Source organism: Trachinotus anak, unplaced genomic scaffold (assembly GCF_046630095.1).
Source record: "Trachinotus anak isolate AG129_WGS33_773 ecotype Australia unplaced genomic scaffold, CSIRO_AGI_Tana_v1 ptg000031l, whole genome shotgun sequence".
In the NCBI taxonomy this organism is placed as follows: Eukaryota; Metazoa; Chordata; class Actinopteri; order Carangiformes; family Carangidae; genus Trachinotus; species Trachinotus anak.
Window position 1 is genome coordinate 7,821,790 of NW_027273882.1, and position 13,891 is coordinate 7,835,680.

General features: G+C 40.1%; 1 protein-coding gene across 4 annotated transcripts in view; it reads left to right on the forward strand.

The window, feature by feature from the left end:
* The window catches only part of cfap61 (cilia and flagella associated protein 61), a 36,209-nt gene that overhangs the window by 3,234 nt on the left and 19,084 nt on the right, over nucleotides 1-13,891 (forward strand). For 3 of the 4 annotated variants that reach the window (XM_071467548.1, XM_071467550.1, XM_071467551.1), the window contains 10 exons: nucleotides 340-469; nucleotides 1,574-1,792; nucleotides 1,945-2,039; nucleotides 3,708-3,747; nucleotides 4,094-4,230; nucleotides 4,723-4,849; nucleotides 5,932-6,009; nucleotides 6,688-6,894; nucleotides 7,941-8,069; nucleotides 12,916-13,043. In XM_071467548.1, the coding sequence (XP_071323649.1) occupies nucleotides 340-469; nucleotides 1,574-1,792; nucleotides 1,945-2,039; nucleotides 3,708-3,747; nucleotides 4,094-4,230; nucleotides 4,723-4,849; nucleotides 5,932-6,009; nucleotides 6,688-6,894; nucleotides 7,941-8,069; nucleotides 12,916-13,043 (1,290 nt within the window). The remainder of the gene's footprint in view (nucleotides 1-339; nucleotides 470-1,573; nucleotides 1,793-1,944; nucleotides 2,040-3,707; nucleotides 3,748-4,093; nucleotides 4,231-4,722; nucleotides 4,850-5,931; nucleotides 6,010-6,687; nucleotides 6,895-7,940; nucleotides 8,070-12,915; nucleotides 13,044-13,891) is intronic. The other variant, XM_071467549.1, reaches the window with a different exon arrangement.

Consider the following 13,891-nt stretch of genomic DNA (forward strand, 5'->3'; position numbering starts at 1 on the left):
TATAGGACCTTTAATATATTATAGTGAGTCTCTCAGCAGAATTTAATGGAGGTGAATCTTCCACTGGATGATGTGGATCTGTTTAGCTGTAACTAGGTAAAATCAGTAATTGATATTTTGGGGCACTTGGGGGCAGAAGAACTCATATTATTACTTATTGTAGTTGGCAAACAGTTGTCTATTCCCAGAAGACAGAGAAAGATTATAATCTGCCAGAGTCATGTCCTAACTGTGTCTTTCTGCTGTTTGCTGCAGGGTATTGCACAGTGCATTTATCAGAGCTGATATTGATTGGTGGAGCTTTAAGGTGTAGGGTGCTGCTCTTTCTGTGTATTACAGGGTTGAAGATCATGATGATATTATGAACATATTCGAACAGCAGACAAAACTGTTATCAGCCAATCAGCCGTACATTCTGGCAGAGGTCATTGAGGCTCAGACTGAAGAAAACCAGACTGCTGTCTGTGAGGTTTGTTCCAGCTTTAAGCCTTTTTATTTTTATTTTTTATTTTATTTTTTTTTACACACACACACACACACACACACACACACACACACACACACACACACAACTCCATCTATTTTTTAAATTTGAGGTTATTTTTTGATCGTAGCGTAATGGCATTGAAAAGAAATCCACAACAGCTGTTAAACTGAGAAACCATCCAACATCAGGTCCGCTCTGTGTGGTCTTATGTGACTTATGTGATTTGTTCCCAGTCATTTCTGATCCACTCTTCCAGTCTAAAAATGATGTAATCGCAGCTCTCTGCTTTGACTGATTGTCAGAAACCCTGCTGGGGTCTGTTCCCTCTGGACCTGGGAGACGACAGATCCCACCCCCCACCCCCCGCCAGTCGGGCTGACATGTGTTCATGGCAACATATGGCAGATACGAGCTGATACTTGGCCAAGACATGCTCTCACTGAACATATTGTGTCCAGACATCTGAAGCATTTTGGGCTTTTTGTCTGAATATGTTCAGCGCTCAGAGAACAAACAGTCCAACATTGCCCGAGAGGGTTGGTCTGTTCACTCTGCTCAATGCCATAAACTAGCTCTGTTACATACAATTCAGCACGAACAGGGTTATTTTCTTCCTCTGCTCTTCACTGTCTACTTGTGCGTCATGTGTCAAGAGTCTGATTTGAATCCAAACCTAAATTAATAGCTTTTTCTAAACCCATCTTGAGAAAACAACATGCACAGATGATGAAATGGTAGTATTTATGGATGATGATGATGTGGTAGCTGCTCTGAAGCTTCCAATCAGATCTTTCTCAGCAGGTGGAGTTTGCTAGTTGTCACAGAATTGCAGATGTTCAAATTTATATTTTCTTCTAAGGTCTTCTTCAAAACTTCTTGTCCATGTTGTGTTAAGATCCATCTGCTGTTTGCTCTTTCAGTAGCTCTTGCTGCTCATGCTAACTGCTGAGCTCTTCTCTCACTGGTTATAAAGCAGAAATGTAAAAGCTGATTACTGAGGCAACAGAAAATGAAAATGTAGTGTCAGTGGGCTGCTGGATTACAGATGTACAGTTTAATATGAGTGTGACTGTGTTTCACCCACAGATTGACGGTGCTGCTGTTGGCTTCATCAGTGTCACTTCTGATGTTGATTTGAAACAGCTGTGTGACAACTTTGAGCTCAGTGAATTCAATGGTTTGTACAAACCGCAGCAAACCAAACCTGATGCTGCTCTTACTGACACAAGAGACGATGAAGAGGAGCTGAGACAGACCCAAAGCTCCTCCTCACAACAGGTAACGGAGCTTCTCATGACACATGAGGTAGATACATTCAGTGGTTTGACCCGCTACAATTTACATCCTGATGAAGATCAATCACAACCATGACTTATGACAGTGGCTCCCAACCTGTGGGCTGGGTATGGTGTGTTTTCATGGTATGTTTGTTGTTACTGTTGCTGTCATCTTGGCAGGAGGAGACTCAGGCAACTGGAGCTGGAGGGTTTTCAGAGAAACCCAGCGCTTTCTCCATTCAGTTCTTCATCATTGACAAGAATTATGAAATGAGGTAATGTTCCTGACATTACACAATGAATAATTTATTATTCCCATGAAAACACCAAAACCAACAATGACTGTTTCCTACCAGCAGTCTGTGTATCACGGCTGATGTATCTGATTCCTCTGAGCTACAGAGCTCCACTGTTTCCAAACACTATTAAAAACACATCAATGAGTCTCACTGTTACACTGGGTCACATGTTCCTTCATCACCGTGAAAACACACACACACACACACACACACACACACACACACACACACACACACACACACACACACACACACACACACACACACACACACAGTCCTGCTGCCCCTGCTAGAGCACCAAATGTGGATTAATTCCCTGCTGAAAATAGTGCCGAATAAATGCACCATTTACTGTTTGTTTGCTAAAAATGGCAGTGACCAGCTGGAAACTACTGACACTTTGAAAAAGATGAAACATATTTATGAGCCATTTTTAAAGATTTACATCTTCAGTAGGAACTAATGGGCTAAGAGTCAGACTAACACGCTGTTGGTTTTTGGTACTGACACAGAACAGAAATTACTGCCCTGCTTTAGTCAAATGCTAAAATGTACATCCACTCTCTTTTTCCTCTTGTTTATTATTAAAATATGGAAATAAACGTGGTATCTGCTGGAGTCTGCCAGTGAAATTTCCATCTGTTAATGATAATTCTTTATTATTTTTTCACTTTCTTTTATTCATTTGTTCATTTTTAATCAAAATGGATGGAGGATATTTAGGAAATGAAATCTTCAAATTTAAACCAAATTTCAAATGTAACCATGCTCAGTAATTTTTTTTTCTTCACTTTAATTCAATTCAAGAAACTTTATTTGTCCCCAGGAGGCAATTTAAAGGGCATATAGAGTAGACATTAAAAACACAAAAATACACAAAAAACATACAAAAAAAACAAACAAAACAATCAAGAACAGTGGAAAAAAACCCCTGTAATATTAGAATTAGAACGACAGTAACATGGGAGAAAGACATTACCACCGCAAATAAATTATTGTACATGTAAACAACTGACATGAATGATTGTAACGTGTCTAAGCTGTGGAAAATAGACAGTAAAACTAAATACTGCAGTATTATTGTATTAAATAAATTGAGATACATCTGTAGAATAAATAAAAAAATAAGACTGTAAAATAAGACCGTAAAATAAAAACTTACTCCGGCAACTTCAGCAAAAAGGTTCTTTTACAAAGTTCATATTCTATGATTCACATTCACATTGAAAAACATTTTTTATTGCAAATATATTTCAAAAGTTATCAGTTTTTGTCAATTTGGTAAATTTTTGAGGCGGGTCTCCTGCAGCTCTGGTGGCAGCCGTCCAGCGTTACATCAGTCATATGCCGTGTTAAAGCAGGGAGAGTGACTGTTAGTTGGCTCCCGCTGGGCTCCTCTCGCCACCACCACACCTCCCAGCTGTTACTGAATATGGAGTCGATTCGCTTCCTGCCGAGAGTGAGCATGTTATTAATGAGAGCAGTGCTTAAAGCGACAGCGAGTCGAAGACGAGAAGTTGAGCTGGAAGCAGCGGGCAGATTGGTCGGCCAGTTGTTCCACCACAGTGATCACCAGCTTGGCTTTGATTCTGAAACTGGCACAGACACACATTCTCACTTCCCCGTCTTCTTCTTTTCTTCCAGATCAGTGGACTTCATTCCTTATGTATTCAAACTTTTCCCTGTGAGTATCATCTTGGCATGTTATGTTTAAGACACTGGCTGCTGTTCTCTACCACACAATAAGTTTTTGTTGATGTAAATAAGTGATAGATCACCATACCTCAGCAACAGATCACATAAATACTCCTGTGTCCCTGGAATTATGAGAAGTACAAGAATTCTAGAATTGTGAAAAAAAAAAAAAAAAAAAAAAAGATTCTTTTACTCATCATGAGGGACTTGGATTTCAAGGCCTTGAAAAGTTTAAGATTCCTGAGAATTCTTTAGAACTCGATTGTTTCATGACGTATTGAGTGTCTGCTTAGTGAAGTGTATATGTTGGTGTTTGTTGTCCTTGTGTCTGTCAGGATCTGGATTTCTGCATCATCACAGTACCGACTCTTTCCCCTGAGTTTCCGTTGCTGCAGAGCTTCCTCAGGGTGCCGGCCTGTGACACCAGCTCACCGCTTCACGAACTCTACATTTTCCACCGCAATGGGCTGAGGTGGGTCGACCCTGAAAAAACTTGCCCCTCACATGGTTGTTTCTTACAGGCAGCATCAGTGAATCACTGTCAGGTCACCGATGCTGTCGTTTGCAAAGAAAGGAGGTCCCTAAAGGTTTGTGACTCCTCCTGTACATGAACAGTACACTGACACTTAAAAAGCCACTGAGTTACAGTTCCTGCCCCCGAGGTCCTGCATTTATATGAAACTGACCGGTCATTCCTCAGCCATTCACCAGATCTCCTCAGTCTCTCCCTCCTTGTCTCAGTCATGTGACCTCCTTCATGGACCACAAAGTTTTACACAATGCAGAAACTCCCCAAAGAAGAATTAGAGGCTGCTAGAAACAGACACTCTGCTTGTTGATAATCTGGTTTATTTATCAGAATTATACTAATAATGATTTATTCCTGTTAAAACTCTGCGCTAGTAATCTTCACTTGGCATCTTTATAGGCCTGTGTTGTGTTCATGGTGTGGTTGTTCTCGCAGGCCTGTGGACGTGAGGCCGGCTCTGGCTGCAGACCAGCCTGCTGTCTCTGATCTGGTAAAGGGTCTGAGACTACGCAAGTCCCTGCTGCAGGACCTGGACTGCTTCTACAAGACCCGCAGTGGCCCAGTCAGTCTACACACTCATACCAACACATCTGGTCTTCACCTTCAGCCACTCTACAAGCTGTTTGTCCTTTCCCATGGTTATGAATGATGCTGATACAGCTCTGCTTTCCCATAGAGATTAATACTTGAAATAAAATTAAAAAAAGTGCAGTCTAATACAGCAATGCTACAATAAGTACCCTCTTCAAAAAGGTTTCAGTGTGTTAAGGATGTGCTGATTCAACTGTGATCATTGGAGGATGTATCCTGTGGCACTGTATTGCATAGTTATGTTGTCAGATGTCCCTATTATTTTGTCCACTGCTGTGTGAAGGTGGACTAAACAACAGATGCTGCTTTGTATAATACAATACAGTTCAACAGCAGCACAAACTCCAAAGTGAAGCAGCATAATGATGCAGAAATCAGTTACTGTATAATATAATAATAATAATAATAATAATGATAATAATGGTTTTAAGTAGAGTGGATTTAATGTTGGGGTATATGGTGTCCTGTCATCTTTCCAAATATAACTGTATTTATTCTTTTTTTTTCATACTACTTTAATGCTCATCTTTCTCTCACTACAGCTAAAACTCACCACTGCTAAAATATATAGAAATAAAATATGATTTATTAGATATTAACCAGTTTCCCCCTAAACACAAACTGACCTGTAACTCAGTCTGTGTCTAAAAAGAATTTAAACTGTCAGTAGAGAAAATATCCGGGTTGTAATTCTAATTATGGCCCTTTAACTTTAAAATTAAATGATGATTGTTTTGGACCATGGAGTGTGACTCGAGCTGGTATAATGATGATTGTCTTGGAATAAAGAGGAATATCACACTTTTGCCAGGGAACAGATTGGTGAGAATTCAGTTGAACGGATTTTCCTCTCTGACTGACACCCCAGCTGTCACTGCTGCAGCTCCAACACTGATAATTACTTCTCAAATGAGAATGCAGCCACTTCATGTGTATTCATGGCACTGGACTCAGCTTGTGCTTGAACTCAGAAGGTGCATACACATGCTCACATTCAGTTGAATGCACACATGTAAATTTCCATGTGTTTGTCTTGTTCTCCTATCTCTTCAGGACGGGGTGCCGCTGCAGGCCTTCGTGGCTCAGGTGGACAGTCAGGTTGTGGGGGTTCTGATCATCAGAGACGAGCAGGTAGGTTTCTAGCCGACGTCCTCAGATGAAGCTGAACACGTTGGATGAGGACTGATAGTAGGAAAATAACACTCAATTTCAGTTTCAGTTGGCTTCAAAGTTCAATGATATATATATTTCCCCTATTGTTTGACAACAACACGTTTATTCAGTATCTACTTTAGTGCTAAAAAGATTAGTTCAGTGGTCCCCAACCTTTTCCAGCTCATAATCTGTTTGAAAATCTTTACAGCTGACATTCGGCCCCATAACAAAATTAATTGAAATATTATTGAGAGTAATGTCCAAAGCTACAGTTTTTGTGATAAAATGTGTCACAACCCATAACTGAAGCATTATGGTTCTATATCTATATGTCCTGCTCTGTAAATCCTATTATCCACATGTAAAGGAACATGCTTGTTTGGTACGAGCCCCAGCTAAAACCACACAATCATAATTTGTATGTTTTTTTGTTTTTTTTCAGTGAAAATTAAATGCAGAAATTCACAATTGAAATTCAGCTTCATATCACAATATCTGCCAAAATAATCGCAACATGATTTTTTTGCATATCATTCAGCCCTAATTTGAAAGGCAGAAAACAGGGGAAGTGTATTGAAAGAATATTAAAATGTGTAAATATAAAATACATATATTTGTCATGGAAATGTTAATCCACATGAATCTGTCTGTCAGGACGTGGAGTACATCTGTGCCAACTACAACATCGAGAACTTCATTTACTTCAGCCATCACAGCTACGAGGAGCATGCTCAGATACGCCACTTCGTCCTCAAACCCTCCTTCCAGCACTTCACCAAACACTTGTTTAAGGAGGCCCTCCGGCTAGCTCACAGATCCTGCCTGCACCACAGAGTCTACCCCCCCTGTCACAGCCAGGAGGTGGGTGCACAGGGACCTTCAGGCCCTTACTGGCCCTTCATCACCGGGCCCCTTCCAGCCTCTGTGCATGTCTGCTCAGCTGCGCATTGTCATTAGTGTAATGATCCTCAGTTCATACACTGCAAAAAATATCCCTGATGAAAAGTTATTGAAATTAAAATCCTGTGACCAGATGATTTCACTTGTTGACAAGATTTTTTTTTACACAGGTGGCATGAATATAAAATAGGCAGGTAACTCCAGGGAACCAGAATTAGATTTTTATTTTTAATGTGTCATTTATAATTCTAAGTAATTCAGTGTCCACAGATGATGATGATGATGATGATGATGATGCCAAAGTAGCTAAACCAAGTATTTTGATAGTGAGATGAAGGTGATATAAAACTTTCAAGAAACCTCCACTTGTTTTGCTGCATCAATTTTCTGCTAATAAAAAAATCTTATTAAACTGCAAAGAAAAAACGTTAATTTTCCTTCCCATTATGTTTGTGATTTCCTGTGAATCCAGAATTTTATTTGTGCAGAAGTAATAACTCTAAGTTCCTGCGGATGAAACTGTTTAGATAAAACCAATAGATGGATTATTCCATGTTGAAAAATGTTGTAGCTTCCAGCAGGGCACTTTTTGCAGAGTGTGGCCCTCAGTGGGCTGCTGTCCCGGGGGTTAGGGCAGCAGGTGCTGACAGTGCTGCCAGCTCCACCTCTCCACACCATAATAAGACATTTCCTCAACGTGTAGAGGCCTCCACTTCCTCTGCTAATTACCTTCCACAAACAAGCACCAGACTGAGATGATGATTTGCAAATAGAATAATGGCAGAAGATAACCACAGAATTAGCTCTGCTCAGGGGGTGAATCTTTAGTTGACGTTTTCCAGTCATAATCAGCTCATATCAGCCGTGTAAACCTTGCATCACCTAACCTTTTCACCAGAGCTCATTATCACTTCACCTCCCGAGCCCCCCTAGCTGATGCTGTTTAACCTCAGAGGGGATTTTCTTCCTCTGAGCTCACTGACACTGCACTCTTCTTCTGCTCTCAGAATTCCTGCGTCCACCATCTGGATTTCATCCTCAACTGTGCAGTTCCTGTGCGCCCACGACGCCAGATCATCTACCCACTGGAGGAGCTTGGCACCAACGCACCGTCCAGGCGGATCACCGAGGACCAGGTGGGCCCAGCAGCAGCTGGCTGACAGGGAGCAGCCTGCCAGGGAATGCAGATTAGCTGACAGGGAACACAGCAGGGTGTTAATGTGACCACTAGGCGGAGCTGTAGCAAAAGGGAAAAGCTGGTACTGACAGAAAAATGGTTCACTTTAAGATACTCCAGCACAGAGGGATATGAAGCACAGTATGATGGAATGAACATGAGATTTTATCAATTACATTTTCACATAAAATTTATTCAAAGATTAAATATCCAAGTAGTTTTCTGGCTTCATCTGAGCAGCTTTTTTCCCACACATGTCATATAACATAATACATTTGAATTTTGTGTCTAACTGCAAATCCCTTTTCTCTTGAAATTCTTTCTTTATCCTGTAACTTCATCTTTTCCATCCAAGCCTTCTTTAAGACTCAATTGTGACCAAAAGTAATGAGTCAGCATTAAAATAGATAATACAGCAGCAATTGAGAACCAATGAAGTAAATCAAACAATAGGCATCCAAAAAATAAATTAGAATAATACATAAAGTACAAAACAGAAAAAACAAACCTAAATAACAGGATATAAGAAAAATGACATTATACAAATGATTGGCATACAGGTGTGATTATCCATCTATGTGGAAAATCACACAAGGCAAAACACATTATTGTTGACATATTCATATTTACAAAGTTCAGTATCATATCTTTATGATTTTTTTTTGTATTTCAGTTTGAAAGAAGAATAAAGTTGTGTTGGTTTGAACCATGTTTGGCTACACAACAAGTCATTTTAAATAGAAAAAAATGCTCATTTCCACTGTAAACTGCAGGATACATTTTACAACGTTTGGATTTTCTGAGCTTTAGAAACAGTTTTTATATATGTGAGTAACGGATGAGGTAAAAGCACTTAAAAGATTTGAAGTTGAAGCTGAAGCACTGAAAGAAGGTGAAATGTCAAGTATATTCATTAAAGTATATTCACTGAAAGAAACTGAGATGACAGTTGAAGCAGAAGTGTCTGCTGAAAGGAAAGTGCAGAAAGGACTTGCTGTGCTACTTGAGCTGTAAGTGAAGAAAGGAGTTTGTGATGGTTCAAGTGCTGAAGTGTGAATTTTTACTGATTCAGGTCTGGTTTGTGGTTTCTTTCTCTCAGAGTATCCCTGACTTCTTCGCCCTCCTTTTTAACTACAAGATAATACACACATAATTACAATCAGTTTTTCACTGTACAGAAACTATAGGTCTCCTACACGAACAAACAATATCTGAAAGTGTTCAAAACAACATTTAAAGATGCACAAAATATTTGAAGATCTGCTCTAAATCTCTGACATGTCATACTCTGATACATAATTCCCATAGTGTATGAAGTGAGACTTTCATGTGTTTTTTGATTATAGAGCAGGTCTAGGTTCTATATTAATACTGTCAGCAAATCAAAGAGCTCAGCCCAGTTCTAAGTTTTTACCTGAAATCTGCTATATTTTTATTCAATCACTCAGAAAACAGTCAGCCAATCAGAAGAGAGGCTCAGAGTGAAGCCTGAGAGAGGAGATGTAAAAGTACATGGTTCTGAATACTACAAATATATCTTACATTTATCAACACTTCAAATAAAACACTGTAAAAGTGTAAAATAAGGGACCTTTAAAGCAACAGGTGAATAATGACAGCCTCAGCTGTAAATTGTACCATTAGCTGTAAATTGTCTTCCGGGCTGATCTTAATGTGGCTGTGATTTATTTTAATGTCCTGTACTTCAAATATTTACCACATGTAGGGCAGCGCTCTTTAGACCCAAGGTGTCACTGTGTAAACTCATGTTCATTTCACTCCATCAACCACCCCCACCCTCTTGCTTCGGTAACACGGCAGTCATGATTTCCAGTCTACAGTGCAGATAAGAGTGTTGCCTCCGAGCTTTGTCTCTGCCCCCTGATGTCAGCCTTGGGAAGATTAATCTAATTTAAAGCACCTGTTCCCTCTCTGTCAATACAGGATCATATTAAACAGAGCCGCGGTCATTGTGTGTGTAGGAAAGGTGAGGCATCTCCAGCGTGATAAGGGCTGCTGCACCTGCTCCTCTGTACATGCAGATCAGACAGGAGCTTTGTTCTCCTGATGACCTCATCCAGTTAATTCCTGCAGTATTCAGATGGATGCATGTAGCCATATAATAGGCTTAGATGCAATAGAAATACTGGCTATAAAGTCATAATCATTCGTGTCATAAATGTAAATATACAGCATCTGCATGACACAAACACTGAAAAGCCGACTTTATCTAATCCATTTATAAATAATAATTTGATAACTTGTATCGGAAATAATGACCAGCAACATTTTCATATGTCTCAGTCTCTGCTGCTGTCTGACTGCTGTTTCTCAGAGCCTCTCTTCTGATTGACTGACTGTTTTCTGGGTGATTAAGTGAAAATAGCAGATTTCAGGTCTCAAAACCTGCAAGGCTGGACAGTGGGTCCTGCTTTGTTGTGACATCACAAAGTTCCAGAAGTCCTGACGGCTGGTTTTAAGGCTCAGTTTCTGGATACAGGCTGTGTGCATTTCTCTGTGGACTGAGGCTTTGATACTGTCACAGTATTAATATAGAACCTAGACCTGCTTTATAATCACAAACACATGGACAGTGCACACTGCCTTTATACTATATGGGACCTTTAAGTTTTTGTGTTCACAGGCTTGAACTTTCCACTTTTCTGACACAGCTGTTGTTCTTTTTTACTGATGAATCAATCAGGAGTGTTTTTATATCCACAAAATGAACAGGATGTTTATCACCACAACCCTGTGCTCCCAAAATGCCTCCATCATGCACACTTACATTTATCATACAATATGGCTGCTTTATTTTCCTGCCATAGTCAAACACTGAGCCTCTGTATGTGACAGATGTTGGGCGTGCAGGCCCTCATGGAAATTATTAGAATATTACACAAAGGTTAATTCCACCCTCGGGTTTCCCCTTTTTTTTTTTTTTGCTCGATGCTGTTTTGATCCAGCAAGGTGCATTGTGGGGCCAATCTGCCTAATTATAGATGATGAAGGAGCCATTAGCTGCCTCAGATCACTGGGCGGGGACCAGGCATGCTTGGCGGTGGAGGAATTGGTTAAATGAGAACGCTGTGTTCTCGTAAATCCTGTGGGATTCTTTTGTAATTGTTGTGGAAAAGTGTTCCTTAACTGTCAGGTCACATGTCTGACCCCTGTGTTTCCATCTGATTACAATGTGAAGCTGCAGTTATTGTAGTGGTCATATTTTTCTAGCTGTGTTTGAATGTAATGCAAACTTTTGGTTCATACACAAACAGGGGTTTCAGTAGGATGGTAGAGCACCTAGCACAGAAATGGGAAAAAATACATTTCAAAAATTAATAATAAAATTAATAATAAAATAACAGCACCTGAACAATCAGCACAACTACCCAGGTATCATTACTATAGTACTATATTATTATAGTACTAAAGTAATAATCATTGCCATTAATAAAGAAAATAATTTCTAGACGGCAGGTTTGAGACACCAAATATTGCAGTCATTGATCTGGTTTCAAAGGCTGTCCAGAATTGGAGGGTTTTGATTGATTCCAAATCGACACTGCTCACAGCTGGAGCTTTACATCAAGTAACAAGAAACCCAACTGATAAAGATCCTTAAAGATTTACTTCACCACCTGATGCTCTGAGCCTCTCTTATGATTGGCTGATTGTTTTCTGAGTGATCCAATGAAAATATAGCAGATTTCAGGTAAACACTCAGAGAAACCAAATCCTGCAAGGTTGGATGGTGGGTCCAAGTGGGCGGGGCTTTGGGCGTGGCTGAGAGCGGTGACTGCTTTGTTGTGACATCACAAAGTTCCAGAAGTCTTGATGGCTGGTTTTAAGGCTCAGTTTCTGAATACAGGCTGTGTGCATTTCTCTGTGGACTGAGGCTTTGATACTTTCACAGTATTAATATAGAACCTAGACCTGCTTTATAATCACAAACACATGGACATCTACCTTTAGAGTATATGCTGTATACACAGTCGGACAGACTTCAAGTTTTTAATGCATATACCAAACAAATCAGTCGGCTAATGGGAAGCAGAGGTGTACACAGATGAAAATAATCAACTGAACTTAGTGTCATTTCTGCCAGGGTAAAAAAATGGGATTCATTTGGGTTTACTTGGGATTGAAAATAATTTTGGGAGGAACACTAGTGGCCAAGGGATTAAGGTGATTACTGTGTCGTTTCCTATCACCTCTGTACTGTCCGTCTAATAAAGGAACTCAAATGGCCAACAATTTTTGGTGGAATCAAATACAAAATTTAATTTAGACCAAAATCTTGAAAAATAAAATTAGAGAACCCTTCCCTCCAGTCACTTAAGTGGCTCATCTGAATTAAGTGTTGATAGTTTCTTTTAAGCCTCAAAATGTATCTACCTCTCTAAAGAGCAATGGTCTTTTGAAAAACCTGAATTTGCCAACCACCTGTAAAAGGATGGTTGTTGGATTTCAGTAATTTTCACTTGGCACAGATTTTCAAAATGTAAGATTTGGCACAAACCTGGTTTAAATGTTAGACTATAAAGGTTTTTGGCTGAGAGGTTGGTCTCTTCAGCACTAAGTGCCTTGATGAAAGCTGGTTCCTGCTTCATCCCATAAAATTCAAATGGGGAAAAATTAGACACATCATTATGTAATGCTTTTAGTGGGTTAACAATTACGGGTACATGCATTCGGTGATTATTTCATTCTCAGAAAATGGCACCAGAGATTCTGGGAATGAGGGTCGTCCTCCAGATTGAAGTAAAAACCAGTGAATCTCACTGTCTCCTCTCTTTCTGTCTCAGGCACCGTTTGCTCTCAGCCTCATCAGCAGAAAGTTAACCATGGAGCCAAAGGTCACTATTAATGCCAGGATTGTGGTGGTGGGGGCGTCGGACACAGGTTTATCGTTCCTTGAGGTGCTTTCTTTCTGGTGAGTTTGAGCTAACTCTGTGTCATTTTTCTCCCAGATGTGCAGTAGATTGTGTATGTACTGACTGATAATGTCAGTGTTTCCTCTGCTGGGTTTAACACAGCCACATTAACCTGTTAGGGAGCCCTGAGGCAAAAATTTGTTGTCAGGACCCATTAACCCCCTCCCCCCTCCACACACACACACACACACACACACACACACACACACACACACACACACACACACACACACACACACACACACCTCACCATCTGTGCACTGTGTATGTAGCCTGTCGTCGCCAAGTTCCCATCTAGGACAGTGCACAAAGCAGACTACACACAGCAGCTTGATTATTTGCTCAGAAACCAACCAGTACTTCTATGCTGGAATTAAATGACCTGGTCCCAAGGTTTTCACTTATTTGTTGTGATTTGATTAAAGCCTGAGGCCGATAATACTCCTGTCTGCCTTCTTGTCCAGTAATCCAATGAGAAGGACAAAACAATGAATTAATCCAAGTAACAAGTATTGTGTGTATCAAAAGCCTGATCCTGCTTAGATGTTGTCCCTAAGTTCCATTGTTGTAGTTTATTTTGACTCAAATCCCCATACACCCCCCTGCTGCCCCAAATATTCACCAGTGCACCAAATATGGATTAATCCGCTGGTGAAAATAGTCCCCAACGAATGCACCATTTCTTCCTGTTTTAATAATGTTCGCTGACATCTACAGTGACCAACTGTTTTGGGAAATCACTGAGCTGTTTTGAAAGATCTGAAAGATGTGAAAGAATTTTGAAAGATCTTCAGCAGGAAGCAATGCACTTGAGTGACGGAGTAGGGAAGTCTTATTAGCTGCGTTT